The sequence below is a fragment of the Octodon degus genome, unplaced genomic scaffold, assembly GCF_000260255.1.
Source record: "Octodon degus isolate 3935 unplaced genomic scaffold, OctDeg1.0 scaffold00154, whole genome shotgun sequence".
Lineage (NCBI taxonomy): Eukaryota > Metazoa > Chordata > Mammalia > Rodentia > Octodontidae > Octodon > Octodon degus.
Window position 1 is genome coordinate 1,436,987 of NW_004524730.1, and position 27,455 is coordinate 1,464,441.

General features: G+C 46.3%; 1 protein-coding gene across 1 annotated transcript in view; it reads left to right on the forward strand.

Moving 5' to 3' along the window:
- Positions 1–6,230: 6,230 nt before the first annotated feature.
- The window catches only part of Tg (thyroglobulin), a 230,967-nt gene continuing 209,742 nt past the window's right edge, over positions 6,231–27,455 (forward strand). The window contains exons 1-10 of the mRNA XM_004642487.2: positions 6,231–6,297; positions 7,277–7,385; positions 8,414–8,511; positions 9,694–9,897; positions 10,242–10,401; positions 19,684–19,790; positions 20,274–20,417; positions 20,656–20,844; positions 24,471–25,553; positions 26,177–26,764. Of these exons, the coding sequence (XP_004642544.1) occupies positions 6,231–6,297; positions 7,277–7,385; positions 8,414–8,511; positions 9,694–9,897; positions 10,242–10,401; positions 19,684–19,790; positions 20,274–20,417; positions 20,656–20,844; positions 24,471–25,553; positions 26,177–26,764 (2,749 nt within the window). The remainder of the gene's footprint in view (positions 6,298–7,276; positions 7,386–8,413; positions 8,512–9,693; positions 9,898–10,241; positions 10,402–19,683; positions 19,791–20,273; positions 20,418–20,655; positions 20,845–24,470; positions 25,554–26,176; positions 26,765–27,455) is intronic.

Sequence of the window (27,455 nt, forward strand, 5' to 3'; positions counted from 1 at the left end):
GGATGATGTATAAAATATAGATGACTGGAAGGGAACTAGAAGCAAGACTTGGGGCTCAGGGTTTGGAAAGCTAGAGAAGAGGGTAGATAAAAAGGAAGGAATATTCAAGGCATTATCTGAATGTGGTGTTTGGATTTGGGGTTGGGATTAGATTTCTGTAGTTGTAGTTCTCTGCAACCATTTAGAAAAGAGCAAAAGGGTAAAAGGAAGAAGAAAAACAAAAGAGGAAAATGAACAAGAAAATGAAAAAGACAAAAAATAAGACAAAAAGGCCAGTTACAAGTCCCTGTTTCTTTCCAAGTCCCACGGAGGCCTTAATCACCTGTTGGCTCCTTTTACTTCAGACTTTTCACAGCACTAGTCTCACCTGTTCATCCTGTGCACCTTAGTTGTGACCTGTTGTGTCGCTGGTGCTCCTTCTGCTCTCTGGGCCTTCCCAAGCTGTTTACCTCCATCATAGTATCATGATGCTAGTGAGTGAAGGGGCTGACCTCTTCCAGCTCTCCAAGGTTCCCTCAGTGGTGGGAAGCGATGGGCACATTATTCAGTGTCTTAAGTTTGTGGCTTTATGGGATTGCTTTTGGCCAAATTTGAATACTTCTCAGCTTTATGTTTCATTTACTCTTTTTTATTTTTATTTTTATTTATTTATTTATTTTTTTGTATTTTCGTAAGGGTCTACAGGGTCTTACTACGTAGATTTGACTTGTAGTGATTCTCCTGTGTTCAGCCTCCCAAAGAGCTGGGATTACAGGCACGCACTACTACACCCAGCCTCAGTTGCTGTCTCCATGAGCACCAGGGACAGGGCTGGCATGGCATGCTGGGGATGGAACTCTGGCCTGCTGCTGCCTCTGCCGAAGCAGGTGCTTTAATTTGCTGAGCTATTTGACTGGCCCTCCTTCATTTACTTTTAAAGTTGGATCTTTTTGTTCTTCTTTGTGACACTTCAATAACCTGGGTGATACCTCCTTTATCATAATAGGTCACTGATATGTTTATTTTTGGTTTTTAGGTCTATTTTCCATGTGTTCAGATAGCAACAGTTTTATTGCCCTGTCTAAAGTTGTTCTTTCCATATTGTTCATGTTTGTTGAACTTTTTATTTTGATTATTTAATATTTTATGGTACATTTTATGTGTATATATATTATATTATATTATATTAATATTCATCAAAAGGCATTTGTACCTATACATAGTATACCTTTCTTCTTTTTCCCCATTCATTCCTCACCCTTCAACCCTTCTTCCCCTCATTTACAAAAGCTTTGTTCCCATTTTTTCTGTTGTTCTTTTTTCTTATCCCTTCCTTGCTATCTCCCTCCCATCCCTTGTTCCCTTCCTCATTGAACATTTTCTTACCATTAAAATTTCCAAATGGTTATTCTTTATACCTTTTTTTCCCTTATAAGTCTGTTTTACGTTTTAGTTGTTTCAGATGTGTTCTCAATTCCTAATTGAAGCATTTTAGAATAGTTGCTTTAAAAGCTACATCAGACAGTTATAACATCTGTATCAGGTAGTGGAGATGTCTGTTTACTGTTTTATGCCATATATAATATTCTTTGTTCTTAATACAAAGAGTAATTTTTCATCAACGTGTACACAGTTTGAGTTTACATGAACGAACTCAGGATCCTGTTTACTTATCTTTTAAACTGAATTCTCCTGACATCACCACAGTGGGGGCAGAGTTTGAAAGTTTAGGCTCCTGTTTGCATCCCATGGACACGAGACCCCTAATGATTCCTCTTGGCTGGAAGGCCAGGGACTCAGCAGTTGTGTAGCCTCCAGTGAAGCTGTTGGGGTGGCCTTGCTACTTGTGGGTGGTGGAAGGCCTTGCCTCTTCACTAGTCTTCTTTTGATTCTACCCCACCACAAAGCAAGAATGACATCTTATTACTCTCTAGTGAGGATGGAAGCTCAGGGCCTCCAGGAGGTGTCTACTGAACCACAAAGGCAGGGTTGTTATTACTTCTCATCAGGGATGAACATCCTGGCTCCTCTGGCTCTGTCACTACCACTCAGGGGCTTATGATGTCTCTTCCTGTAGTGGAATTCTGAGCCCTGTACTTGGCCTTTGTTGTCTTGGGTGGTGTTGGAGTCAGTTATTCTCTGACGTTTGCTATTAAAGAGAAAGTATTATCTGAACTTTTTGTCTTGGTTATCTCCTTTGAACTTTTCTTGATTTCTTGGCTTTTGCTTGTTTGTGCGCCTGACATGTAAAATTACCTGTAAAACACAGTCTGAGACATACAAGACCCAAATAAGCCCCATGAAACTCACTACCATCTCCTCTTGAGGTTGCTTCTTAGTCTTCCTTGTTCTTCCCAGCTTTCAGTATCTTTTTATGATTGTTTATAGATAATATTCATAGTTTCAGCTATACTTAGGAGGGAAATAAGATAAATATTTCTAGTACATTTTTCTACTTGTAATAATTAAGTGCCAAGAATTTTGATATTCCCCTGGCAACTCCGAGGGGTGTAGCCTTGAGTCACAAGTTGTGTGCAGATCAGGGAGAAGCAGTCCATAGTGGTGTGGCCAGCAATACGGTGTGGGCTAGATGAGGGGAGAAGATGCTGGTAAGCAGTTCCTTGGCGAGTGTCTGCTGATGGATGGATTCAGAGAGTGTGGTAGCTGGTATTCTATTTACAGCGGCGATTCCTGTATTGCAGTGACTTTCCATTTGCTTCTAAATCTGTGACAAGCCTTCATTATCCATAGAGCCTTCATATTAGGGAAAGCAGGAGCTGAGGAGAAGGTTTTGCTGTTTTATTTTTTTATTATTATTTTTTTAATTTTAGGGAAGGCTCTTCAGGGTGTTCACGATCTCACTACTGGATTGGACTCATAGTGATCCTTATGTTTACAGCCTCCCAAGAGCTGGGATTATAGGCACAAGCTAACACACCCATCTCAGTGTGCCCCAGGAGCAGGGGTGGGGTGGGCACAGCAGGCCCAGGGATCAAACCCAAGGACCCTGCGCCTACTTGCAGGCACTTCAACCCACTGAGCTATTTGGCTGGCCCTTACAGTTGTATTTATGATTTGTGACCCAGGACAGTGGGAACCAGTGATGAGACCCTACTCCCGTGGCATGGGCATGGGAAGTAGCTGTGGAAAGCTGCATGTTCTCGAGTTCAGGGGAGAGAAGCTGGCAGCAAGTTCAAGGAGCTGAGTCATTGTGAGAAGAGTTTTTCTTCAGCTTGGTCCTTTCAGCTCACCACTTCACTGCTGGAGTGAAGTGCTCTTCTCAGGTAGTTTTAAAGTTCTGCTGGAAGCCTCTGTGTTCTGGCCCATGGAGCAGAGCTCCTTCTTAGCAGCTGGGCTGTGATTTGGAGCTTGCTCTTGAGGCTGCTGTTTGTCTCCCTTGTGACCTTTCTGTCCCAGGCATGCTTGGTGAACCCTGAGCCCAGAGCTCCTACAGTACAAGCCAGTGGAGCAGAGACACCCCTGCTAAGGACTTAGATCCATCAGTTCCCCCCTGCTGCTTTGGGAGCCAGGCCAACAAGAATGACTGAGCATCAGACCAACCCGCTGAGCTGGGTGCCTGCCTTTGGGGTATGGTAAGGTAGTGAGGATGCTATTGGAGCAAGCTATGACCAGGCTAACTTTTTCTAAGATGTATTGCTTTATCTGAAATGAAGACATGACATGTACCCACACAATGTGGTGGGGATTGTGTCACTCCAGCGAGAAGAATGCTACTGCCCACTTCATGACATACTGTGATTATGCTGTGTACAACAACCACAGCTGAGGTTGGGTTGAGGAGCTCGTTCTCTCAGTCTCAATTTTTAATAAAATTCCTCCAGCCAATCATTGCCTGAAATCTAAGTATTAGTATTAGTGTTATGTTTCCTACTCCTCAGGGCAAAAGGGTCTTGCTGCTTTGGCCCTTTGAAGCATCCAAGGGATGCACATCCAGCCATCTGTGCTGGGAGGTCAGATTTTCTAGGACTGCCCCTGAGCTGGTGAAGAAATTTCTGTGAGGGTTAGAGCAGAAGCTGTTCTGAGCTCTGAGGACCTAAAGAAGGATGAAGGAGTGAAGACAGAGGAGTGAGAGGCTACAAAGAGAAGGGATGACCACTTGTCTGGTAAAATTTGTGCCCTGTGGAGATGGAAAGGGAAAGGGTTAGGAAGGTTGCAGCACAGGCAGCTGCCCTGTGCTGGTGTGTTTTAGAGGTCAGTTTGGGACGATGTGTTGAACTGGAAGGGACTTGAGCTCAGTAGAGAAGGCTGGCTGGAGACAGAAAGAGATGTGAGAGCCCTAGGCCTGTGGGCTTCCCGGAATGGATGTGCAGAGCACAGTTTCAGACTCATTATTATTTATTTATTTATAATTTTTGGCAGTACTGGGAATCCAACTCAGGGCCTCGTACGCACTAGGCCGGCATTGTACCTCAGAGCCCTGCTCTGGCTCTCCTACCCGTGTTTTGTCCCACCCCCTGAAACTTAACCTAACTGCTAAGGTTTTCTTTCTCTATTTTGTATCATGAAGATAGCAATGATATCAGTGGCTACTGGGGGCTAAAGTGTATCCTGTGCAATGCGTACATTGAAGGTCTCCCAGTACCTCAGAATATGACTATTTGGAAACAGGTCCTTGAAGGGAATTAATCAGTATAGATTATATCTAGATGTCCCCCAAGTGCTTGTAAGAGGGCTTTTAGAAGTGATTCAGGAGATGAAATGTTAGGAAGTAGGCCTGATCAGAAGAGGGAGGTCCCCGGGGCATGATGTGGTAGGACGTATCTCCTTTCCCAGGTCCTCCCTTTGCAGTCTGTCTGCCTCCAGAAGGCCACAAAGTGAGACCCACGCTAGATCCTCCCACCATGCCTTCCTGCCTTGAGGCTGACCATTTACAGACTAAAAATTGAACTCAAAACTCACCTTCTTTAAGTTGTAGTTATCAGAATTTGTGTTCCAGTCATGAGAAAATAACTGAGGTATTGAATTAGGGTAAGGTAATTAGATTGGGTCCCAATCCAACCTGTTATCTTCATAAGAAGAGGTGATGAGAAAACAGCATTGTGGAGAAGAAAAAAACACAGGAAAAACCAGTCACACCCAAGCTAAGGAGAGGAACCTGGGGATAATTAAACCCTGTTGGTACCTTGGACTGAGACTTCCAACCTCCAGAACCATGTGAAAATGGACACGCGTAACTTGAGTCCTCAGTCGCTGATGCTGTGTAGTAAAGCCTGAGCGGATGGATGCAGTGGCCAAGAGTGGACACTTAGTCTATGTTCATTGCTACTCTAAGTAACTCCGCATTTATCCTCTTTACCATCCATAGCATCCCAGCCCACAGCTGGCTGCCACACAGCTGCACTGGGGCCCCCTGGGGCCCCCGATGCAGGGCCTGCTCATCTCCCACTTGATTCCAGCCCACTCTCCGTGACAGAACTCCTCTAGATTGTGACATGCCCCTCCCTTGGCCTTCAGTACCAAGTCTCCAGTGAGCCTCTGGGTCATCCCTGAACACCCCCCTCCGCCCAGCACATGTGTCACCTGCACATGTGTTATCCTATGGGGCTATTCTGCATTTCCCATTTGACACAGCCTGGTGTGATACCCTTCACAAAATGAGAAAATAATGAAAACTGAATATTTTCTGACCAGGTGCTCTTGAATGCCTCATTCTCTTCCAGTTGCCCTGACAAGCAGGGACACATGAGTATCTACCTTTCCACTACCTTCTTACGAGGCTATGTGGATGAAGAGGCTGTGGCTCTGAAATGAGCTGCATTGCCCAGGTTCCACATGAACAGGACAGGAGGACGGATGCTAGCAAGCCCAGAGGCACTGCTCTGAGGCACAGGCTCTGTCAGCATGGAAGTCCCTTCTTGCACCCTCCAGGTGGCAAAAGACAGATGAGGGGAGGGAAGAAGGAAGGGGTGGGTTTTCCCCCAGGGTGGCATAATCTTGTCATTCCCAAAGCCACCGAACTTTGGCCTTTGCCTAGAAAGCATTTTGAAGATACTCCATATCATATTGTTCCCCACAGTCTAGCAAAGTTTTGCCCCACTGGCTACCCAAGTGCCCTCAGAGGGTGCAGTTGTGGAGGAGAGAGCTTGTGACCAGCACAGAAAACAGAGTGAGCCACTGGCCAGCTGAGGGCCCCTAAGTGGGAGAGCAGTGCCAGCCACAGCTCTATAAAGGCTCCCTGCTGGAGGACCTGGGAAGGGAGTCCTCCTTCATCCCGGAAAGGGGCCAGGACAATGACCTTAGTCCTGTGGGCCTTTGGCCTGCTGGGCTCAGCTTGTTTGGTGTCAGCCAACATCTTTGGTGAGTTCTCAGGATAAAGCCATGGAGCAGGGGAGGGAGGGAGCCTTGTAGACTTCCAAGGTGCGTCAGCTCTGCCCTGGGCCTTTAATTAGATGCACTGTCTAATTTTATTCTGGAGCTGGGCTATTTGCTCCTCTTTTTTTTCAGATGAAGAGATAGAGACTTAGAGGATCTCAATTGCCCAAGGTCACAGTGCTAATTATTCACAGAGAGAGAAAACTCTATCTCCTGACTTCAGTCTAGCTCCCCTCATGCCCATGTTAAATTTTATGGTATTAAGATTGAGGTCCTTTTATCCCCTTGAGTACTCCAAAGTCTGTGTCTTTCCTGTGTGTCTTTGAGAGGTGTTTGAGAAGCCAGCAGGCAGCCAAGAAAAAAATCTACCTGTAGAATGAACTAAGTCTATGCTTGGGCTCAGACTCAGACTTTTCTCGCTTTGGATAAACTGCCAAGCTGCAGCTTCTTCATTAAAAAGTTCCGAATACCTCTTGCCTGTGTTGGTGCAGGTGATTTCTGAGCAATAGCCTCCATGTTACAAGGTTCTCAGAGACTCATAGGCATGCAGACGTTAGTAATTGCCCTGCATTCTTGCGATGTGTGAGGCAGGGACTACCTCTGCAGAAAGTTGCATGCTAAGTGCAGGAATGACCTCCACATCATTTTCTGACCTCACCCCCCTGGCAGCATCTCATGGTTTGCTCTGGAATCCTTCCCTCCGCAGCTGTTGACCTTGGGTGAATGACTTTGCTGTCTGAGCCTTGGAGCTACTTGGGTCAACGGAGATGTTACTCATCACCTCCCAGTAGAGTGCAGAGGATTAAAGGGAGCAAATATCCCCCTGGGAGCAGAATGCATGGCTGCCATGCTGCGGGCAGACTCAGCTAGCCCATGATGATGCTCCAGGGAAGCAGCCACGCTTTAGCAAGCCAGCCTGGGTCCACCTGTCCCCAGCCCTCACAAATCGCTTCTCTTTACACAGAGTACCAGGTGGATGCCCAGCCACTTCGTCCCTGTGAGCTGCAGAGGGAGCGGGCCTTTCTGACACAGATGGATTACACTCCACAGTGCTCTGAGGATGGCAGCTTCCAGTAAGGCTGACTTCAGCGAGGGCCCCAGCACCCCCTTACTTCTGCCCCTGCCATGCTGTGCCCTCCAGCTACTTGGTGTGTGTTGGCATGTGGCTGTAGTCATTTAGAGGGCTGCTTCTTAGTTTTCTAGACTAAACTGATACTGGTCAACATGACTGAGGAAGTGGATGTTCCTCCACCCTCTGAGGAGCGACTGCCCTTCTTGTCCCTCCAACACACTACCCTGGCTAGCTTTAATAGAAAGTGTGTGCAAAGCACAAAAAGGGGACTCCTTGCCCCTCCCGCGCCCCCACATGCTACTGTCTCATGAAATGTGGCCTGGAGGGAGGCAGATGTGCCTTTAGCTTTGGGGCACCCGTCACGTGTTGGGGCTGACCTGGGCTGCTTGGTCTGCGTCCCTCTTTGAGGAGTTTCACAGCTACCTCGCATAAGCTTGGGTCCTGAGACTGCCTCCGAGCAGTGATGATGAAGTAAACAATTCTTCCCTGTGGAGTTAGACGAGAACCCTTACGGAGTGCATCCACTCGAGATTCCCTTTGTGGGTGCAGATATGCTGAACTTAGGAAACTCCGCATATGGCTGTTCTCTGAGAAACAGCTGTGAGGGCCCCCTCCTGTGAATTCCGCATGGGGCTAACCACCTGTTGTATTCTCTTCTCCTGAACATGCTAAGCCACACGCCTAGTGCAGCCTCTGCTAGGAGGGTGTTGGGGGACTTCTCACCATGACCAGCCTTGTATAGGCATCTATTCCCACATCTGTTGTTCCAGACCCTTGTAGAATTGTGTCTTTCCTGTCCCCAGGAAGCTTTGCACACGCCCTTCTCTTTGCCTGGGCACCCTTACCACCCCTGCGGCCCCTGGAGGTCTCAGTTTAGCCATCACTTCCCTGTGAACCAACTTTATTCCCTGACTCCATCCCACCCAGTACACTCCAGCTAATTGCTGTTCTCTGGCCTCATCATCTTAGAGGCTGTGTGTAGCTTGAGGAATCCATAACAGTGTCATCTGCTGTGTCCCTCTGCCTCAGGACTACCCAGTGCAAAAATGATGGCCGCTCCTGCTGGTGTGTGGATGCTGACGGCAGGGAAGTTCCAGGCAGCAGGCAGCCGGGGAGGCCAGCAGCATGTAAGTGTGAAGTCGGCACTTGGGGGATAGGAAGGCCCTCCCTGGGGCACCTCACATCCTGGAAGGAGTGCTGGACATGGGCTAGTGCCACAGGCATGTCACCCTTGGAGCAGCAGGTTCCTCCTCTCTTAATAAAAAGAGCCCTGGGACACCATGCAAAGCTCACTCCTGAGCATTACTGTGAGAATCAAAGGAGACATCTGAGTCTTTGTTTTTCAGGAAAAATCTGCCAAGGTTGTTCCAGGTGCTAGGTGCTGTGGGAATATTGACAAGGAGATGTTGCAGTGCCCAGGAGCCAGAAAGTGGCTCTGAAAACCAGGAGTGTTTTCTCACCCATGGTAGGGGTAGTGTAGGGTGTGGGACATAGCTAAAAGCTTTACAGTTAAAATAATTACTACAGTGAGTAATCAAAGAAGCATGGTCACCATTTAAGGCATGGCATATCTAAAACCAAGGTCAGTTTAAGTCGATGACTTAAAATGATGAAGTTGAACCTGAAAAGAAAGCTAACCTTTAATGAACAGCAGTTCTGTTTGGGCTCTGGGTTTATGTGGCTGGTATGGCTGCCTGCGGTAGCAGCCTGGCTCCTTACACTCTAGGACAGCATGGCCTTGGCCCTGTCATGTGCCTGTGCTCCTCTGAGGCTGCTCCTCTGGAGCAGGAATTTAGGCTCCGCCTCCTAGTGATGTGAGGATGTAAACACAGGGATCAGACACGTAGGAGATGTTCAGTGGGGCCACCCTGGGCCACTCTCCCACGTGCCGGGAGGAAGGCAGGCACCTTTCGATTGCATAGATAAGGAGAGCAAAGCATAGAGCCGTGAAATGGCTCTCCAAGGGCACGTGGCCAGGCACAGGCAGAAATCCAGATTTGGACAAGCTCTGTGAACACTGGGCAGAATGTCCCAGCCGCAGAGCCAGGGTGTGCTTGATGATGTGATGCTAGCGATGTCTGCCCTCATTATCTAGGATACTGGAGCCTTTTGGATGTTGCCTCCACCCCTCAAGTGCTGGCATTGTAGCCGAGTGCTGCCACACCCAGCCTGAATGCTGGTTTTGAGCTTCTTTGAGCTGGTGGTTTTCCTCTCCATTCTGTCCCTTAGGGAGGGAGGGTCTTCTTGGGCTCCCCCTCTGGGCCTTCCTCCCTAGAGCACTCTGCTGATGCTGCCTTTCACATCCCCAGGCCTGTCCTTCTGCCAGCTGCACAGACAGCAGATCCTCTTGAGTGGCTACATTAACAGCACAGCTACTTCCTACCTCCCTCAGTGCCAGGACTCGGGGGACTACGCCTCTGTGCAGTGTGACCTGTGGCAGGTGCAGTGCTGGTGTGTGGACACAGAGGGGATGGAGGTTTATGGTACCCGCCAACTGGGGAGACCAACACGATGTAAGTCTCATGGGGCTCCAGCACAGTGGGGTGCCACAGCTTTCCTCAGGATAGACCGGATGGTTTGGGTCTGCCAGTCCACGTGGGTGGAAAGCCTGGCCTTGAATTGACTGAAGTGTTGAAGGTAGTTTTATTAGTTCTGATCGTCCTTCAGGCTAGATGATCCTCTTGTTGGGTAATTATTAGAAGCACAAGCAGGATTTCAACAAGCTGCTTTTCTCCTGTGGCAGTTCTTAGTCACTGTCAGGGCCAACATGCCACATGTAGTGTAACTGCCTCTTGACACTGAAACCCATGCCCTGCCCATCCGTAAGAACTTAACACAGTTTCATGAAAATCTTTAGGTCCAGGGAACTGTGAGATTAGAAACCGTCGCCTTCTCCATGGGGTAGGAGACAAGTCACCCCCACAGTGTTCCAGAGAAGGGGAGTTTATGCCTGTTCAGTGCAAGTTTGTCAACACCACAGACATGATGATCTTCGATCTGATCCACAGCTACAACAGGTAAGGGGAACAACCCTGGGATCTGGTCACCCTGGGTCAGTCTTCCTGCTCACAGGGAAGAGCTGTGAGGTGCTGCTGATGGACATCTCAACAATTCCCCCAAGCAAGACATAATTACTGTTTTCTATGTTAGTCAACATTTGTCGCCTTAACCAAATACCTGGGAAAACTAGGCTGAGGAGGAAAGCTTTGCCTTGGCTCACAGCTTCGGAGGCCTCAGCACACAGTCCTGTGGCTCCATTGCTTCCAGGCCTGTGAGAAGACAGAGCACCATGGAGGGATGGTATTGTGGACAAACGCCACTGGCTTAGGCAAAGGAAAAGAGTCAAGGGGTCAGGGATGAGATAGGGTCCCCCATGTCACACCCCCAGGAACTACTTCCTTAAAATAACCTCACCTCCTATTTGCATCACCTTTCAATAATATCATAAAAATATGATTTTATCAAGAGCTTAATTCTTCCATGAAATTAGAGCCTTGAGAAGCTAATCACTTTCTGAAAGCCTCACCTTTCTACACACGAGCCTTTGAGGGGCATTTCAGCTCTAACAACTATTAAAATTAAAAACATTTGTACTCTGTGACCCAGGCAGCTCATGCAAATGAATCACTGGATTTTGAAGATGTATACTAGGGTATCTACCATGTTACTATTTATTGTACCAGAAAACTGGAGGGAAAAGTGACTATTAGAAATGGTGGCAGGGCCTAGCAGGGTGGTGCACACGTGTAAGCCCCGCATTTGGCAAGTGGAAGCAGGAGGGTCACTGCAAGTTCAAAGCCAGCCTGGGCTACAGAGCGAGCTCAAGGCCAGCCTGAACTACATAGCGAACGTGTCTCCAAAAGAACAAAGAAAATGTGGTAGATGATTAAATAAATATATAGGCACTATAAAGGTTTTTGCAATCTTTCAAAGGAGTGCGTTAGAGCTCGAATAGCTGAATTGTAAAGGAGTCCAAAGTGTGTTATGATGAATGATTTAAGATATGATATTGCAATATAATATGATTTAAGTTTTAAGAAACAAGAAGAAAAATCTTTTTTATTGTTGTTGTTTTGGTTTTTTTGGTGGAACCAGGGATTGAACTCAGGCCCTTGTGCTTACCAGGAAAGCGCGTATTCTACTGAGCCATCTCCCTGGGTCCCAAGAAGAAAAGTCTTCATATGGGCTTTATGTGGTTTTATGATTATGCCAAGCTATGGGAGTGCAGAATGCCATGTGGAGCTACATGTGGTTATTACTGCCACCGTGTGTGTTGGGGCTGCATGGAGAAGGCACAGGCAGAGGACATGTCAGCAGAGGTGGAGAAAACCACAGGTGTAATATGGTCTGAGATAGATAGATATATATTTGTGGACTTAGACAACAAATAGAAAAAGAGATGAAGGGCTGGAAAGATAGCTCAGCAGACTAAGTGCTTGCTTAGGCAAGCACAAGGACAGAGTTCAATTCCTGGCACTACATGCCATGCTGGCCCTGCCCTGCACCTGCCGAGCGGCCACCAAGACTGGGCATAGTCGCACATGCCTGTAATCCCAGCACTGGGGAGGCTAAGGCAAGAGGATCACTACGAGTCCAAGCTGCATAGTGAGACCCTGTATCAAACAAATAAATAAAAGATTAAGAAAAAGAAAAAGAGGTAAGTGATAAGTCTGGCTCAAAGATTCAGGTAGTTTTTGGATATTCACAATGGCTGACTGGCTAGGGCAAAGGCATGTGCAGACTTCATCTATAACTGAACCATCCCATGTCAAAGGAAGCAGGAGTGCTGGTCTGTGAGTGCCGAGGAGCATCCTGTAGCAGGACCCGAGTCTTGTGTAGCTGGCTTCTGCAGCAGCTCATCACTTGCTGTGTGGCAGCAGAAGCTCTCGCTCTCATCAGCTGTGTCAGCAGGAGTCCCAGGCCAGCAGCCCTTGTGCAGCAGTGGTTACTAGACAGACTTTGTGTGAGATGCAGAATGTTGTAAAAGCTGGCAACTTTTCTTAGCTTATACACTATGAGGTTTCAATTTCTGCAGGTAAAAAATTAGTTCAGCATCAGTAATTTCATACATTGAACCTAAAACTAAAAATTATGAATTCCTGCTTTTAAAGAATACAGAAGGGAAGGCCATATTTTCTGATGGTATTGGGAAGTAAGGTATAAGCTGCCTGCTTTAGACAAAGGCTTACTCTGTATTTCAGCTCCCTGGCACATGCCTGTAATCCCAGCACTGGGGAGGCGGAGGCAGGAGGATCAGTACAGGGCCATCATCCTACCAATTACATCCATTTACATTACTTTCAAGCCTTATGACACTTGCCTTTGTCTATTTTCACTTCTGCAATACTGAGGATTGAAATCAAGGCCTTCATATGGAACCTTTAAAGAGAGACTTTTTTGTATTTAGGACAGGGTATACAGGGTCTCACTGTGTAGATCAGACTCATAGTGATCCTCCTGTTTGCAGCCTCCTAAGTGCTGGGATTACAGGTGTGTGCTGCCACCCCCAGTCTCAGTTGCCATCAGGGAAGGCCCAGGGTCTGAACTCCTGACCCTCGCGTCTGCCTAAGCAGGCACTTTAATCTGCTGAGCTATTTGGCCAGCCCTTTAAAGAAAGATTTTGAGACAGTGTCTCACTAAGTCTCTTTTAGTGGCCCAGCTTGCAGTCTCCCTGCCTCATCCTGTAAAATTCTGGAATTTCAGGTGTGCAGCACCACTCCCAGATTGGCACTTACCTTAGTGATCTTTATTTTGCCTCTGTCTTTGCTTGGCACAGTGGCCGGTCGCCTTCGCTCCCAGGGCCCAGGTGTTCACTCAGTGGGATGTGCAGTGCGCTGCTCATTAGGTCACTTGAGGTCTGATGGGACTCGCTTATGAAGTCATTGCAAACTTTAAAAGTTGTGAGTTATTATTCATCACAGGGGGTTCTCGTGCGTCAGCAAAGTTAGGTGAGCTGTTTGTCCTCAGGCAACTAGAGAACGGCCTATCTGTGAGCAGGTGAAATTCTCAAGCAGTCTGATTTATTGAAAACTAGCTAAGCCAAGGTGTTCTCAGGTCATGTTCCCACAAGTGCTCACTGAATCCATGGAAGTTAGTACCTGCCACTTACTTTAACACCCAGAGAGCTAATTTCATAGTTATAATCTCTAGTGTGCACGTGGGGAATCTGGAACTCAGTGCTTAAGGAACTCATCCTAGGAAGCCTACTTAGTAGGTTCTCAAGATGCCTGGCTCCTCTTATTGCCCTGCACCATTATGACTTATCTGTATTCTCCACAGTGGGTAACACAAGGTTTTGATTATAGTAAGTCTGCAGTCAGTGCTTACTGAATAGGCAGATGCAGCAAGAACTTGGCAGGTGCCAGGATGAGGTTGAGGCAAAGCTCGTAGCTACCTCCACAAGAGGGCAGTCTAGTTCAACACAGAAGTTAAGAAGGAAGCATCCATCTATTCAACACACAAAACATTCCTTTCTGAAAGGAGATCCTTCTCTTTTCTGTAAGTAAGTATGCTTGAGAACAGATTCTAGTTATCTCTTGAGAAGGGCTAGGTGGTGACAACTTCAAACCTGGCAGTAATCAGGAGATTTTTGAATAATGATGTGAACCTGGGCAGTCCCAGGCCCAGGTCTAGTGAATCCTCTGAGTAAAGTGGCAGGAGACTTGGAGCCCCAGGGACAGTTTGGGTTTAGTGCCTGGAGTTGCCAGAAGCAACACAATGCTGCCAGTTACAGGTGAGTTTCAGACAAGCAGAGGCAGCCTTTTCACTGTGTGGCCTCAATGAGGCAAGTCTTTTAAGGCTGCAGTTTTAGGCTAGGGTAGGAAAGAACACCACTTGGCTTAGACTGTGGACTTAATGGACTCGGAATGAGGGAAAAGCAGAGTAGGTGATGAGAAGTGACCCTGAGTTGGGTGGCTACTGGCCTAGCTTGAGATGGGGGAGACTGTGTAGCCTCTGACTAGAGAAGACACTGGACAGGGTGTCTGAGAGATGGGTGGGGCGTGAGAAATATTTGCCAGGTGGAAACTGCAGTGTGGTGAAGGAATGTATGCGAAAGGGAGGGAGGAGAGAGCTAGGGATGACTCCTTTATCTGGTTTCTGGGTAGATAGCTGAGGTGAAATTTGTAAAGGAAAGTCACAAAATGCACTTCGTGCATGTACATAATTTTAAATTTTAGGCAAAATTTACTTCTGAATATCGAATCTGAGGCTATTTCCTTGGTACAGCCTGTGCACAGCACATTTTGCCAACTCATTAGGAGTTTTTCGTGTGCTGGGTAGTGAGGTACACTTGAACTTGGCGATAGTGTTTGCCCATTTGGAGTATGTCTTTTTACCTCTTTAAGGTCACTCCTTACCTCACTTACTTGAGTGGTGGATTTAAAATATATATGATGGAGAATAATCTGAATGCCTTGAAATGTCCTAGTTCAAACATTAACTCTGGGAATGCATTCTGCCAAGCAGCTCACAGGTAAAGATCTTCAAAGCCTTCAAGCAGAGCTGATCCTGTTATCATGGCTTTGGTGATCTGAATTGAAATTCAGTGAATCGGCTTCTTTTTCAACACTCGCCTTTGGTGGCATAGCTGCTCATACTACTCAGCAATGAGTCTCATCTCCAGTGCTGCTCTGATTGTCTGATAAAATGGGTCATTGCTCCTCAACGATGCACTTAGTGATGAAGGATCACCCTGGCTGAAACAGAGAAGACACCATATAGAAAAACCCTTGTGGATGTGTCATCTGATCAGCTCCACCCAGATCCCATGGTGTGCTCATGCCCCAGGTGCTATGCTAGACCCTGCTAGACTAGGCACTATGGCCTCTCCCTGAGGAACACCCCTACTCTACTGCAAATGTGGTGCTTGCTCATTAACTGCTGCTTAGGTTTCTGGAGAGGCTCCTGGGTGCACGAGTGAGAGAAACTGTTTGAATATGAGTCACGAGTGGGGTGGGGACTAGCATTTCAGATGCACTAAAGTTTATTTGTAACTTGTCTAAGTCTAGGTGGGCAACAATCAAAACATATACTCAAAAATACCATTACTATCTCCACCTCTAGAATTTTCTTTCTTTGGGATTCTTTTATGACCACTCTGAAAATTTATTTTTCTTTCTTCCTTCCTTCCTTTTTTTTCTTTCTCTTTTTGAAAAAAGTTTTTTTATTTTACTTGTACCTGCTTGCAGTTCATATAGCTTACCATCATCTTGGGGAGTGGTTACATGTATACATTAAGGCATGTTCATTTGTTTCTTATATTTTATTCCCTTCCCCTGCCCTATAATATCAATAGAAATGCTTTTTTATTTTCAACAGAAGGCAAACAACCTTTTCCACTAGAAGGACTACATAGCATTTTTATTTTCAAGCACTGTGTTGGTTTTGTGTTTCTTCTCTTTTCCAGTATTCCCAGAACATAATGAAAGTAAGAACTGTGGGGAATCATGAGGAAGGAAGCATAATGGTAGGCATAAGTCAAGGCAAAGATGGATCTGCACCAATCATTTTATCAAAATATAACAAGTATGAGAAACTGTACTTATCTCCAAACCCCAAAAACCAGAAAAGTGACAAATGTATTAAGTTGAACAAACATTAAATTATTGTTTCTGCTAGATAAAAATGATTCTGTTTCTCAGAAGAATGCACTTTATTCTTCTGCTGAGGCCAGCAGAAGTGTGACCCTCGGTCGCTCATAAAGAAGGCAGTACTGTGCACCCCTTGATAGTCACCTGCTGTCCGTACAGTGTCAGGTCCCTAAGGTTAGTGCCCAGGAGAAGCCACAGACACAGTGTTTCCACACAGAGCATTTGGGTGACAGAGGCAGCGGTGCTGGCGTTCCCTCCTGTGTGTGCACTGTCTTCTGTGACTACCAGAGGTTTTGTTTCCTCCTTTTCCCATGACTGGGGTCTGTCTTCTCTGTGGGATTTGGAAGCATGCTAATGATCCTTGTGGATGCATTTAAAATTCTTCCGTTTCCACCCAATAGAATGGCCATTCTTGGTGTTGGAGCCCTACCCCTTTTATCTCTATTAGCGAAGTCTTTGTCCACTCATACTCTACCCACATCAGGATGGAACGGTGCTGTCCTGCTCCCAACAGATCTCTTAGTTCTGTTTCAGAATTTTTCTTTTAAGAACACAAAATAGTAACAGAAAAAACTAACATTAGAAACGATACAAAATTTCACTAAACAAAGTAACAGGAATTCAACAATCATTGCTGTATTGCCTGGTGTTATCTTCAAATTAGTTGTTCAGGTTACCAGATATAAACGTGCAAGATTAGTTTAAAGAAAAAACAAAACAAAGCAGTAATAAAAAGTTGTAAGAAATTCAAAAGAAAAAAATAGAAAGGAAAAAATTTTAAGCATTAACTGCTCCTTTCCAAAGACCAGTAGAAATTAGTACTACAGTTATCCAAATTATCCTGCATATATACCTAAATACATCTTTTCCCCTTTCTTTTGTCTTTTTCCTCATCCCGGTTTTTCCTTCTTATTGAACAAATTCTGTTTCAGAATTCCAACTCTCTTGGAGTTAGTATCAGTGGCATAAATGGCCAGTGACACCAGCAGAAGCAACAACTAAATCATCCTAACAATGCAAGTCATTATGTTGGAGGAGGAGCCCAACGTCAGAGGTGGTGATATCATTTCAGAAGTTACCTGCATAAATCAGGTTGTATTAAATAGGATTACAGACACGTAGCAACTTGGGATGATTCAGGGCTTGAGGTCACTGCTGTTTGCTCTATGGCCCTTGGAGGACCATATTCTGTTTAAGTGATAGTCTCCCTTCCTGTTCATATTCTCTGTTGCAAGAGCATTGGAAGGGGACAGGAGACACCTGTTCTCTGTTCTTGGCTGGGTGAGCTTTACTTACCCCATCACCACTCTAATCCCAAATTTCTCCCTTTAAAAGGACTACTATGAGAATTAAAATAAGACAAAGGATATGGAGCGCTTGGCATAATGTCTGACTGTTAAATGCATCATGCTTATTACTATTTTGGAGTAGTAATTAGTATCAGTCGTATGTGGCTAGGCCAGGGAAGAAACTGTGGCATGTGTGGCTGCATGCATTTAGTTGTTCTCACCACATACAGAATTGGAAAGAAGACGTTGCATATGGCAGCACAGAACATCTTCCGTGGAGACATTGAAGGGGTTAGAGAGGCTAAGTAGCAGCAACCGGCCTTAGGGCAGTCTTCCTGAAAGCTGGAAAGACCTTACATCCAGCCAGAGCCAGGGTCACCTCCAGCATGGCTGAAGGTGAGAGCGCAAGAGCACTGTCCACACCTGAACACTGGTAGGTCTAGGTACTGGGCAATTTATAAGACCAGAGCAGACACCCTAGGAGAGGGACATTGATTATAAAGTGGTGGAGGAAACATGACACAAATATTATGGAGGTTTTGACTTCCCTGGGCCCCAGGGTGAGGTGAGCCTTTAGTTTGTGGGTGGAGAGCATGAGTGGAAGGAGAAACTCAAATTTACTCTTCGTGGCAGAGTACACATCAGTGTCCACTTAGGTCCATATCTCTATCTTCAGTGCCTACTGAATGCCAGGAAAAGTGAGGTGTTGAGCATAGGGAAAGGAGTGTCAGCACACAGGGACAGGGACAGCAGTCAGGAGGCAGGCACAGCCAAACGCACAGTGGGCAAGGGCTGTGGCAGAGACGGGTATCACGCGGTGGGTAAGAGCCCACTGACAGCCCCAGTTCCCAGCACAAGATCACAGAGCTGGCCCACGTACCTCCGCCTCTTCATCTCTAAAATGAAATGAAAATTCATAGGACCTTCCTTTTAGGAACCAGAAGTGGATTAAATGAATCAATGTGTGTTAGACATTTTGAGGCTTGACTTTGTAAAATAGTATTCAGTAAACACAAGCAGCAATTATACTATTATTAACAATTTATAATTCAGTTCTCCCAGTTTCTAGTCAATGAACTTTTTATTTATTCTATACTCCCCATCAGAGGCAACGAGGCAAATAAAATTTCAGTTTTTATTATGTAATACATTTTCTATAATATTCATTTTAATATAACCCACAATATTTAATAATGGGCCAATGATATAGAAGACATCAAAATCTTAGTTTTCATAACTTTTGGTTTGCATATTTATTTCAAATTAAATTCAAAATAACTAATACTTTTTGCACCCCTCATTCAGAATCTGGGTAGCTGCTACCCTGCGTACTTCCTTCCAGGACTGACCCATTTACACAGTCACAGAAACTGTGTGCGAAGCTTTTTATGCAAGCAGTGCTTTCCACACATTCGCACATGCTCCCGTGTGTCTGTAGATCATAAGTGCCACCCTTAACTGTAGTAACTTATTTCATTTAGGGGATTTGCTGTAATTCTTAATTTTCTCATTTTTGGACATGAAAGTGCTTTCAGTATTCTGGTAGAAGAGATCACAGAAGTTTACTGCTTATGAAGAAAGTTACTGATCTCCTGTTAATATGTTATTTGGAGATAGATTTCCAGGCATACTTGGGCCTCAGGTACTAATTATGCAGGACTTAAAAACCCCTCAATATTATATAACTAGGAACATTCTCTGATAGCCAAATCATTGCATGTGGGAGAAGGCTGCAGGACTCTCCAAACGTCAGCTTCCTGTAACTCACAGCACAGAGCTCACCAAGCCCGTGAGCATGTTGTACCAACTACCAGCTTGGCCTTGGCCAAGGCTGACCTTTCCTGAACTTACTCAAAGCCACAATGCCCTTGTTAGTGATGCTATATTGATTTTGTGTTTTTTACAACTCTAGAACTGGAAATTGTCCTTACAGCTCTCCTGTGGTGGAATCCGGCTGCTTTCCAAACCCTTGAAATGCCATAAAGACTTCTGCAATAATTTGGTCCCACAAAATGAGATCATATACAGTGTACCATGTTTGAAAAACAAACCTAGCCTTTTTGCTCCAAAGTTATATTCTGATAAAGATTTCAGTTAATGTGATGCATCTACTGCGTGTGTTTTGCTTTGCCCAGAGAGACACATGCATGGACATAAATTGGCTGAACTCCCTAAATGAAGAAAATAACTACTGATGAAAGCCACATTTTACAAAATGCAGGCTTATTCTGGCTGCATCAAACCTGTATAGGAAAGAAATGCAGTCACTGCAGGACTCATGGGGCACATGGCACGAGAGCCAAAAATGGACGCTCTCTTTCCACAGGTGACAGCCTGGCTGCATTTGTTTTGACAAGAAGAACTGATGATGTGGTGTGCCTTTTATGGGACGATGACTAGAAATCTCATTCTCTTTCAGGTTTCCAGATGCCTTTGTGACCTTCAGCTCATTCCGGAGCAGGTTCCCTGAGGTGTCTGGGTACTGCCACTGTGCTGACAGTCAAGGGCGGGAACTGGCTGAAACAGGTGAGCAGCTCAGCCCAACACAGGAGTAGAGGGACTGAAATCCCCAGGCTCGAAGACTTAACTTGGAAGCTGATATAGCGATGGCCACTGGCCCCCTCGACAGGCTGCTGTGAGTATGGAAGAGAACATGGCCTCAGAGAACTTCTGTCTGTGGTGCTGTGAATGCAGCTGCTGCTGTCCTGTCCTGTGCCTTCATGCACATTGAAAGAGGCACCACCTCTGGGCAGATACAGCTCCTAGCTCAGAGTGGAAAGCAGAGTAGATTGCAACCTCGCATTCTCTAGTTGGTGCCCGTTTGTGCCATGAATGATCTCATGACTAGACACAGTAGCCCTGACTTTTGAAACTATTAAAGTAATGTTCAGACCTGATGCCTAATCATGCTGACGAAAGTTCTGACCTGCTTGATATTTAGCAGCACAGCAAAGTTAGGGCTTTCTTCCCAAATGAGCCATCCCTGAAATACTGGCTGCCTTTGCCCAGGTCTGGAGCTGTTACTGGATGAAATTTATGACACTGTTTTTGCTGGCCTGGACTTGGCTTCTACTTTTACTGAATCCACTTTGTACCGGATATTGCAAAGACGGTTCCTAGCGGTTCAGTTAGTCATCTCTGGAAGGTTCCGATGTAAGTGACCAGCTGCCGACACAGATGCATGCATTTCTGCTGGGGTAGATGCATGCATTTCTACTGGGGTGGGGGAGCTGCTTGGGGCTTAAGGTCACTACGGTCTGCCTGGGAATGTCACCAAAGTAAATGTGGAGGTTTAGATCATGAACAGCAGAGGGAAATGCATTCTATGAAGATGCAGGGTGTGGCTGGCTGGCTTTCACAGTGCCCTTGTTCCTCTGTGGCTCTCTTCCAGGCCCCACAAAATGTGAAGTGGAACAGTTTGCAGCAGCTAGTTTTGGCCATCCCTACATTCCAAGCTGCCGCCGAAATGGGGACTACCAGGCTGTGCAGTGCCAGACCCAAGGGCCGTGCTGGTGTGTTGATGCCCAGGGGAAGGAGATCCCTGGGACTCAGCAGCAGGATGGAGAGCCACTTTCTTGTGGTGGGTTTCCTCTGCAGGGCATCCTCCTCATCTCTCTGATTGTACACTTCAGTGTTTCTCCAAACCAAACTCTCTGGAGCTCATCCATTCCACAGCTCTTGCAGCCCACCACAGCTGAAAAGCAGTTTGTTGTTACTAATTCTCAACTTGCTGGGCCGGGGATATAGCTCAGCAGCATAAGCACCTGCCTGGCAAGCACAAGGTCCTGAGTTCAGTTCCTGGTAGTTCAAAACAACAACAACAAAACAAACACCTTAATCAACATGCTTCTCATCCTATATCAACTGGAGCTGCTTCCTCGAAGACTCTGGGGATACTCCAGGGCTCAGAGATGAAATGAAAGCAAAGAGAATTAGGCTGCCAGATGCAAAGGAACAAGCACAGCCAAGCAGCTGAAGGGGCGTGAGGGGAGAGCTTGCCAGTTCCATCTCAGAGCATGTGTGAGGAGGGAGGAGGCACCTGGGATGGCTTCATGGGCGAGCTGACATTCCTCAGTGTCTACACGGAAATGCTTCCAGGGGAAGGCATGGAAGGGAATTCTCTGCTGACAGCAGGGAAGCCACAAGATGATGGGAGGTGAATGTAGGGCTTTGCTGGTGAATGCTGGCTCAGCAGGAGGGCTGGAGTGAGTGGATGGGTGCACTGCCCCAGAAGATGGTGGAAGGAGGCAAGGAAGCGATGGAAGAGAAGTGGTGAGGGTGTGGAGGTCTTTCTTATCCTGTTGAAGGCTGGGGGCTTCATGTTGGAGGTCAGGGAAGACATGAAGAGGTTGCAAGTTGCTGATGTCAGCTTTGGCTCTGTGTGTAAGACAGATTACCCACAGCACTTAGGGGAGAGACTGAAAGAAGCATTGGGTCCGAGGCAGTGCATCCTATTGGAAGCTCACTGTGATATCTGAGCGGGAGGTAATGGAAGCTTCATTAGTTTCCTAGGGCTGTCTTAATAGGGCATCACAGATATTGGGTGGCTTAACACAAGCAAAATTCATCATCTCACAGATCTGGGGTCTTAGAGTCCAAATTGAAGGAGTCACAAGGCTGTTCTCTATCTGTAGGCTGTATGGGAAGAGCCTATTTTGCCTCTTCTTAGCTTGTGGTGGTGCCAGCAGTCCTGGTGGGGCACAGCCTTTGGCTTGTGGCAGCCTAACTCCAATGGTGGTCTCCACTGTACCTGGTGGCCTTCTCTCCATGTCTGCCTCTTCTCTTCTGATCAAATATCAGTCATGCTAGCCTAAGGGCCCCCTGATTAGCTTCTTAACCTTTTTCTGTGAATTGGAGGAATATTGGAAGAATGTTAATAGATGCCAAATAGGAGCCCATTCTGTGATTCTAGGAAGACCATGCGTTCTAGGAGGAACATTGCTCGACCCAGTATGGGGGCAAATATTAATGTAAAAGGAACAGAGACTATGAATGTGAAAACAACTATTGCTAGGCATCCCAGTGAGACCCCATTTCATCTTATCAGTGCGATTGTGAAGAATCTTAGCAATGGGGGAGAGGGAGAGATCCAGGAGTACTCCCAGCCTTCTACCACAGGAAGGAGGTAGTTTAGGAATGTTGGAACCAGTGCAGGAGGAGCACAAGTTTTACATAGCTTCAAAATAGGCATCTATTAACATTCCTCCAATACTTCCTTGTTAAATCATCCGTTTGTCCCACGTAGCCCTTCAGATTATCTGCCTGGTGTTTGGTAGTATTCTGTTTGCTAAGTGTGAGTATTTCAAACAAGTAATCTAAGTGTCTTCCCTTGAATGCATTTACAATTGCATTTCAGTCTATTAAAGGCTAGGAAAGATTGCCTTCCAACTCTCAGGTAGAAATGACGAATTCTGGCTTTCAAAATTATAAATAATATCTCTTTCAAATTTATAGATGAATTATGTTTTTTGTTTTTTGTTTTTTTTTTTCTCTTTGGTATGTCAACCTTACTGCTGCAGAAACACATGGCCCATAGAAACAACATCTGAAGTTTTTGCCCTGGTAGCTCTCTATAAAAAAAAATGCTTGGAGTTGAGTTCAGGTTTGAATTAGTGGGTGAAGAAACAAAGCAGTGGCTCTTCCACATCTGCTTTTAAGATCCACTGAGGAAGCTAGGGCTATGCTGAGGGATATGTTAGGGGTTCTTATGTTGCCAGACTTTTCTCCTCACCACATCTTCCAGGTCTTTCTCTGTAGTCTGGCTGCTGAGGGGAATGTGTCTGTCTTTCTGGCATCTCTTTGAGTCAAGAGGAAATAATTATTTTAGAAAGTAGAGGGTGAGATAATGGCTTGAAATGTACCCTAAGTTTTATGATTTTATGGAAAAAGTAGAGTTTATTTGCTTTTACCTGTGATTGAGATAGCCACTGGCACATGAATCTTGCGTGCCTTTTCTTAGTGAGATTGCAGCCAACCTGAATGTTAAGGCCCAGGTTGACCTGCAATTTGTAGTGATCCTCCAGTCTCAGTCTTCCAAGTGCTAGAATTATGGGTATATGCTACCATGCCTCACTTCTCCCATGCTATATTTTAAATATTGTCATAGTATAGGAAAATATTTCTTATTATCAGAAGCATTAACAATTTTAAGGTATGAGTTTTGTCCTCAAATGGATTTTAAACCAGTTAGCCTAGACAAGACTACCTGTAAAGAGGGATTTTTTAAAAAAATATATTTAGTACAGGGTCTATAGGATCTCACTAGACAGATTAGACTTGTAGTGATCTTCTTGTTTTCAGCCTCTCAAGTGCTGGGATTACAGGTGTGCACCATCAGGCCCAGGCTCAATCACTGTCTCAGCACGCCCTGGAGGGCAGGGCCAGCATGGCAGGCTGGCGACTAAACCCTGGCCCTGTGTCTGCCTAAGCAGGCGCTTTAATGTAAAGAGGGATTATACAGGTAGTGAAGCATTGGAGTCCTTTAGGAATTCTTCAGGAGAACATGGGGAAGCATCATCTTAGGAAATGTGTGTGCTGGTTTCCTAGGACTGCTGTAACATCACCATAAACTGGGTGGCTTCACAGAAATCTGTTCTCCCACAGTCCTGGAAGCAAAAACTCTGAAATCAGGATGCTGAGAGGGCCCTGTGAGTGTGACAGCTGGCACATTTTGGCATTCTCTAGCTTGTGGCTGCATCCCTCCAATCTGTGTCTCACTTCTCACATGAGCTATACCACCTGACACATGACCTTCTTACAAAGACACTAGTCACTGGGTCTACAGCTCAGTCTAATCTACCTTAACTCAATTCCATCTGCCAAGAATCTAATTCTAAGTGTGGTCTCATTCTGAGGCTCTAGGTAGACATGGATTTGCAAGAGAACACTATAATGCCCAGTCCAGTTGGCAAATGGGGTGAGGCTTCCGGAAGGGGGCCAGTGTAGCTGAGGCTTGCTGTAGAACAGAATCATGTCCTAGTGAAAGCTAGGCAAGGGGTCATGTGGGCGGGGTTAGTCACTTTCTCCAAATGGCCCTGCAGACATGGCTCGGAGGTAGTAATAAAAGGCCACCTAGAAGAAAGTGTTCCGAAGTGAATGTGCCTTGCTGGAAGTTGTGGCATCTGAGTGCTAGAAGGATCTGAGGGGCTGGCTTGAGCTTGCTGGTGATGCTAAATCCTATTTCCCATTTCACTTCTGCCCATGCAGCTGGAGACCAAACTTGTGCCTCACAAAGGCGGCGGGCTTTGTCCAGGCTCTACTTTGGGCCCTCTGGCTACATCAGCCAGCGTGACTTGTTCTCTGCCTCCGAGGAGGGACCTGCCACTCAGGGAGGAGCGAGGCCTGCCACATCCTGCCCAACCAGGATCAAGCAGCTGTTTGTGGACTCGGGGCTTCTTCCCCTAATAGTGAAAGGGCAGGAGCCACAGGATTCTGCATTCGAAAGTCTGATTGGAGAAGCTATGAGAGCTATTTTTCCCTCCCGACAGCTGGCCCATCTCGCCCTTCAGTTTACCACTAACCCAAAGCAACTACAGCAAAACCTCTTTGGTGGGATGTTTTTGGTGAACCTTGGCCAGTTTAACTTGTCTGGAGCTCTTGGCACAAGCGGCACATTTAACTTCAGTCAGTTCTTCCAGCAGCTTGGTCTCCCGGGCTTCCGGAATGGAGGGGGACCAGGAGAGCTGGTCAAACCACTTTCTGGGGGATTAGATTCCAATTCTATCACAGAGCCCCTCAGTGCTACAAATAAGTCAATTATGGGCAGCTTTGGATTTAAAATCAATTTGCAAGAGAACCAAAATGCCTTACAGTTTGTTGTCTCTCTACTGGAGCATCCTGAATTCCTTCTCTTCTTGCAGCATGCTATTGCTGTACCTGAAGAGGTGGTAAGGGACTTGGGTGATGTGACGGAGATGGCGCTCAGCTCCCAGGCCTGTGAGCAGACACCTGGAAGGCTTTTTGTCCCCTCGTGCACAGTGACAGGAAGTTACGAGGAAATCCAGTGCTTTGCTGGAGAGTGCTGGTGTGTGGACTTGCGGGGCAAAGAACTTCCTGACTCTCGAGTCAGAGGTGGACAGCCGAGGTGCCCCACGGAGTGTGAGAAGCAAAGGGCTCGCATGCAGAGCCGAATACGCAGCCAGCCTGCCGGGGCCAGCATGTTTGTTCCTTCTTGCACCAGCGAGGGGCATTTCCTGCCTGTCCAGTGCTTCAACTCAGAGTGCTACTGTGTTGACTCTGAGGGTCGGCCTATTCCTGGAACTCAGAGTACACTTGGGGAACCCAAGCAATGTAAGTCTGTTGGGTATTTGATCTGTAGACTCACTGGGTCACTCTGTAGTCCCTGACCCAACCACCACACACACACACAAAGGAAGAATTCAGTTCTGGAGAAAGGGTAAAATTCAGGTAATGACAAAATTGGTTGCTTAAATGAGGAATTGTCCAAGAAGACCTGGACAATGTTAGCCATTTTAAGGAGAAAGTAGGGAGATTGTTTTAGCCTTAAAGAACTACATGTATTTGCATAGTGCTGGTCAGTAGCTGACACAGTCATGGTGCCCTTTGCCTATGTATCTATGCATTTAAGGCTGTCAGGATTTCTGCAGCTACACCACAAGCCATGCCGGCCCCACCCCTGGGGCTCCCTGAGATAGCAACTGAGACTAGGCATGGTGGTACACACCTGTAACCTCAGCACTTGGAAGGCTGAAAACAGGAGGATCACTATAAGTCTGATCTACATAGTGAGACCCTGTAGACCCTGTACTAAATAGATGAAAAAAAAAAAAGATTTCTGCAACTATATGAGGTTGTAGATAGAGCTTAGAACTTTAAGTGACTCCATCTTTGTCTTTCTGACTTATTATTTTTTTTTTTTTAACTAAAACACCTTATTTGTTATTCTTCCCCAGGCCCAAGCCCCTGTCAGTTACAGGCTGAGCAGGCTTTCCTAGCCCTAACACAGTCCCTGCTCACCAACTCCAGTGTGCCGTCCACGTTCTCCAGCGTCTACATCCCACAGTGCAGTGCTGATGGGCAGTGGCAGCGCGTGCAGTGTGATGGGCCACCCGAGCAAGTCTTTGAATGGTATGATCGATGGAGGGCTCAGAACCCTGAGGCCCAAGATCTCAACCCTGCCAGGCTTCTGATGAGCATCACAAGCTATAGAGAAGCAGCTTCTGGAAACTTCCATCTCTTTGTTCAAAGTCTATATGAGAGTGGCCAACAAGGCATATTCCCCGTGCTAGCACAGTTCGCTTCCCTCCAGGATGTCCCTCCAGCAGTGTTGGAAGGGAACCTGACGCAGCCTGCACAGAACATCTTCCTGGAGCCCTTCTTCTTTTGGCAAATCCTGAACAGCCAGCTAAGCCGATACCCAGGGCCCTACTCAGACTTCAGCACCCCACTGGCACACTTGGACCTCCGGAGCTGCTGGTGTGTGGACAAGGCTGGGCAGGAATTGGAAGGGACGCGGGCCAAACCAAGCCAGATCCCGGCATGTGAGTGCACTTCTGTGAAGAACCAAATTTGTGTTCTTAGACAGGGATGTCTGGTGAGAGGGAATCAGTGTGGCCTGGAGCTCAGAGAGGGCCAGTCTCTGCAATGTGCAGCTGAGAGGATCAGGACTCAGGTTTGGTGACGTTCCCTCCTGTATGGTCAGGTGATACCATCCATCACTAAACATCTTATCACTGATCATTCAAACTGATGTCTTAAGTTTTCTCTGATGTTTCTCTGCAGTGAGCATTATCTTAGAGCCAGTGACAGCTAGGAGAGTGCTCATCACCTCCCTAGGGTTCACATAACCCTAGGGAGATTTTAGTAATACCATAATACTTCACGCACCATTCAGGAAATCTCCAAGTGCCATTGTGACTCTGCTACTTCCACACGCCTCTACAAGGAGCCCAGGAAGGCGCCACCTACAGCGCCTCTAACTGACTGGAGATATTTAATTAAGACTATTTGGATAGGCACAGATGGACCTTATAGGAAAGCCATGGTGCATAAAATATGCATCAAAGGTGCCTCTCTATCTTAAATTAAAATGCTGCATTTTCAAATAACTGTGCCAGCAGTTTTAGAAAATATCCAGATAGATTCAGTACTGCTATTATCAAATTAGAATCTCTCTAACCAACAGTTGGTAATACAGGTAATATTATAGCTGTTCACTCTGGTTGAAATCCC